This window comes from Emys orbicularis, chromosome 3 (assembly GCF_028017835.1).
Source record: "Emys orbicularis isolate rEmyOrb1 chromosome 3, rEmyOrb1.hap1, whole genome shotgun sequence".
NCBI classification, from domain to species: Eukaryota; Metazoa; Chordata; order Testudines; family Emydidae; genus Emys; species Emys orbicularis.
The window spans coordinates 77,686,863-77,689,556 of NC_088685.1; the positions used below are offsets into that span (position 1 = coordinate 77,686,863).

The following is a 2,694-nucleotide window of genomic DNA, read 5'->3' on the forward strand; positions in this document are numbered from 1 at the left end:
GGTTGTGGGGCGGGGTGTCGGCGCCGCGGCTGGGGCCAATCGGTGGTTCCCCCGGAGCCGGTTGCTAGAGGTCTCCACGTAAATCAAAGCGGTGGGAGCCAATGGGTGGGCGCGGGAGGGAGGAGCCGGGACGCGTGCCTTTGCAGTGGGCTCTGCCAAGAGGACTTGGGGGGGAGCGAAAGGAGAGAGGAGCCCGAGGCGAAAAAGTAGCTGTCAAATGCGCGGCTCCTTTAACCAGAGCGATCAGTCCGGCTCGGAGAGTCATGGCGACCACAGCGTCTAACCACTACAGCCTGCTCACCTCCAGCTCTTCCATGGTGCATGCGGAGCCGCCGGGGAGCATGCAGCCGGGCGCCGGCTACAGGGATGCACAGACGCTGGTGCAGCCGGACTACACGCTGCAGAGCAACGGGCACCCGCTCAGCCACGCTCACCAGTGGATCACGGCGCTGTCCCACGGTGGGGGAGGCGGCGGCGGCGGGGACTCGCCCTGGTCCACCAGCCCCCTGGGCCAGCAGGACATCAAGCCCTCGGTGGTGCAGTCCGGGGGCCGGGGGGACGAGCTGCAGCAGCACCAGCAGCAGCAGCACCAGCAGCAGCAGGGGAGACCGCCCCACCTGGTGCACCACGCCGGCAGCCACCACGCCGCCGCCGGGGCATGGAGGACGGGCGCCTCGGCTCACCTGCCGCCCAGCATGGCCTCCTCCAACGGGGGGCAAGCGGGGCTGCTGTACTCCCAGCCGCCGGGCTTCACGGTCAACGGGATGCTGAGCTCCGGCCAGCCGGGCTTGCACCACCACGGCCTGAGGGATGCCCACGATGAGCAGCAGCACCACGGCGGAGAGCACCCCGGGGGGCACCCGCAGCAGCACCCTCCGCACCAGCAGCAGCAGCACCCCGGGGGCGGCGGCGGGGGCCACCACGACCCCCACTCGGACGAGGACACGCCGACCTCGGACGACCTGGAGCAGTTCGCCAAGCAGTTCAAGCAGCGCCGGATCAAACTGGGATTTACCCAAGCGGACGTGGGCTTGGCCCTGGGCACCCTGTACGGGAACGTCTTCTCGCAGACCACCATCTGCAGGTTCGAGGCCCTGCAGCTGAGCTTCAAGAACATGTGCAAGCTGAAGCCTTTGTTGAACAAGTGGTTGGAGGAGGCGGACTCGTCTTCGGGCAGCCCCACCAGCATAGACAAGATCGCAGCCCAGGGGCGCAAGAGGAAAAAGCGCACCTCCATCGAGGTGAGCGTCAAGGGCGCCCTGGAGAGCCACTTCCTCAAGTGCCCCAAGCCCTCTGCCCAGGAGATCACCTCGCTGGCGGACAGCCTACAGCTGGAGAAAGAGGTGGTGCGAGTGTGGTTTTGTAACAGGAGACAGAAAGAGAAACGCATGACTCCCCCGGGAGGGACTCTGCCCGGAGCCGAGGATGTATATGGGGCAAGTAGGGACACTCCACCACACCACGGGGTGCAGACGCCTGTGCAGTGAACTCACATGGGGGTTGGCGGGGGGGAAACCCCTCCAACTTTTGATTGTTCTTATTTTTTTTTTATTTTTTTATTTTTTACGTTTTCTCCTATCTTAAAAACAGAACAAAAAAACCTGCACTGGACTATCCCGTAAACGGTAGCAGGTGAAATGATGTGTTTTGATCTTTACAGGCGAGTGCCCATGCAATGGAGTGGAGTGAGTATCACACACAGACACGAGACAGACAGATACACGCACAGTGTCAGGCACTGAGAGAAATCTTTCACAAAAACTAAATTAATTACGAAAAAAGAATGGAATCGACTCTGAGCCCCGCTAAACACAAAGGCAGCTTTAATCTTGGAATGATGCTCGGTCTAGGCACATGCTGCTGTGTTTATTTGATGTGGCTCCCCATTAGGAATAAAAAAACGAATCCCTTTTGATGTAGACAGTATTTAACCGTTTGAATTTGCACTGCAAGAAAATTGAAGTTTACATTAACAAATACATTTTTTCTTACCTTGATTTTGCAAATGACTTGCATTTCCCACGGTGAGCGTTAGGCAACCATTGGCCAGTCTACAAAATGTTACTGTGTTATAGCCCTTGCTTTCTTTATGTGTATATGTGAACTTTTGTTATAAACAAGTCTTCTTACATATGTGTAATGTTTATTTTCTCCTTTTACCATAGCAAATATATATAAACACAAACAACTTCCACTTTCAAGAGAGCTGACTCTCACAAACGCTTAAGACGTGCCTTCAGAGGCAAGAGTCCAGTTTGGAAGAGAATAATGAAAACCAATGACGTAAACTTCATTTTCAGGCAGTGTTTTGGGGTTGGGGACAGTAAAAGAAAAAATGAATAGTGACTGATTGCTTCATTTTAGGGAGGAAGGCCCGTTGTGAAAGCGCTCGGAGGAAATGTTTTGGAGGTTAAATGTGTGTCCAGAGTTTTCTAACAGAAAGAAAGTGACACTTTGAAGAGAACCTGGAGGGTGGGGGAGATTTAACTTCAGACACCCCATATGTAAAGTTCTCTGTGTGCTTTTAGTATTCCTAAATACATCGCACTGGAGTAGATGTGCTGATGTCAGCCTCTAAACTTTGTTTTATTGAGCAGTTTCAACAAAAAGATATAAACAGAAAGAACGGAGAACTTGCATATATATACGTAACACATAACACACGGTTCTGTCTGCATGTCTAGTGCATTTATT

At 54.2% G+C, this 2,694-nt stretch overlaps 1 protein-coding gene across 1 annotated transcript; it reads left to right on the top strand.

The window, feature by feature from the left end:
• Window positions 1-200: 200 nt before the first annotated feature.
• On the top strand, window positions 201-1,487 carry POU3F2 (POU class 3 homeobox 2). Its single transcript, XM_065401288.1, has one exon. It carries the CDS (start codon window positions 264-266, stop codon window positions 1,485-1,487), a length of 1,224 nt encoding a protein of 407 aa, XP_065257360.1. The 5' UTR covers window positions 201-263.
• The last annotated feature ends 1,207 nt before the right edge of the window (window positions 1,488-2,694 follow it).

Bases quoted from the DNA above. Each gene is read 5' to 3' on its own strand.
- POU3F2 (XM_065401288.1), top strand. From the start codon at position 264: ATGGCGACCACAGCGTCTAACCACTACAGCCTGCTCACCTCCAGCTCT.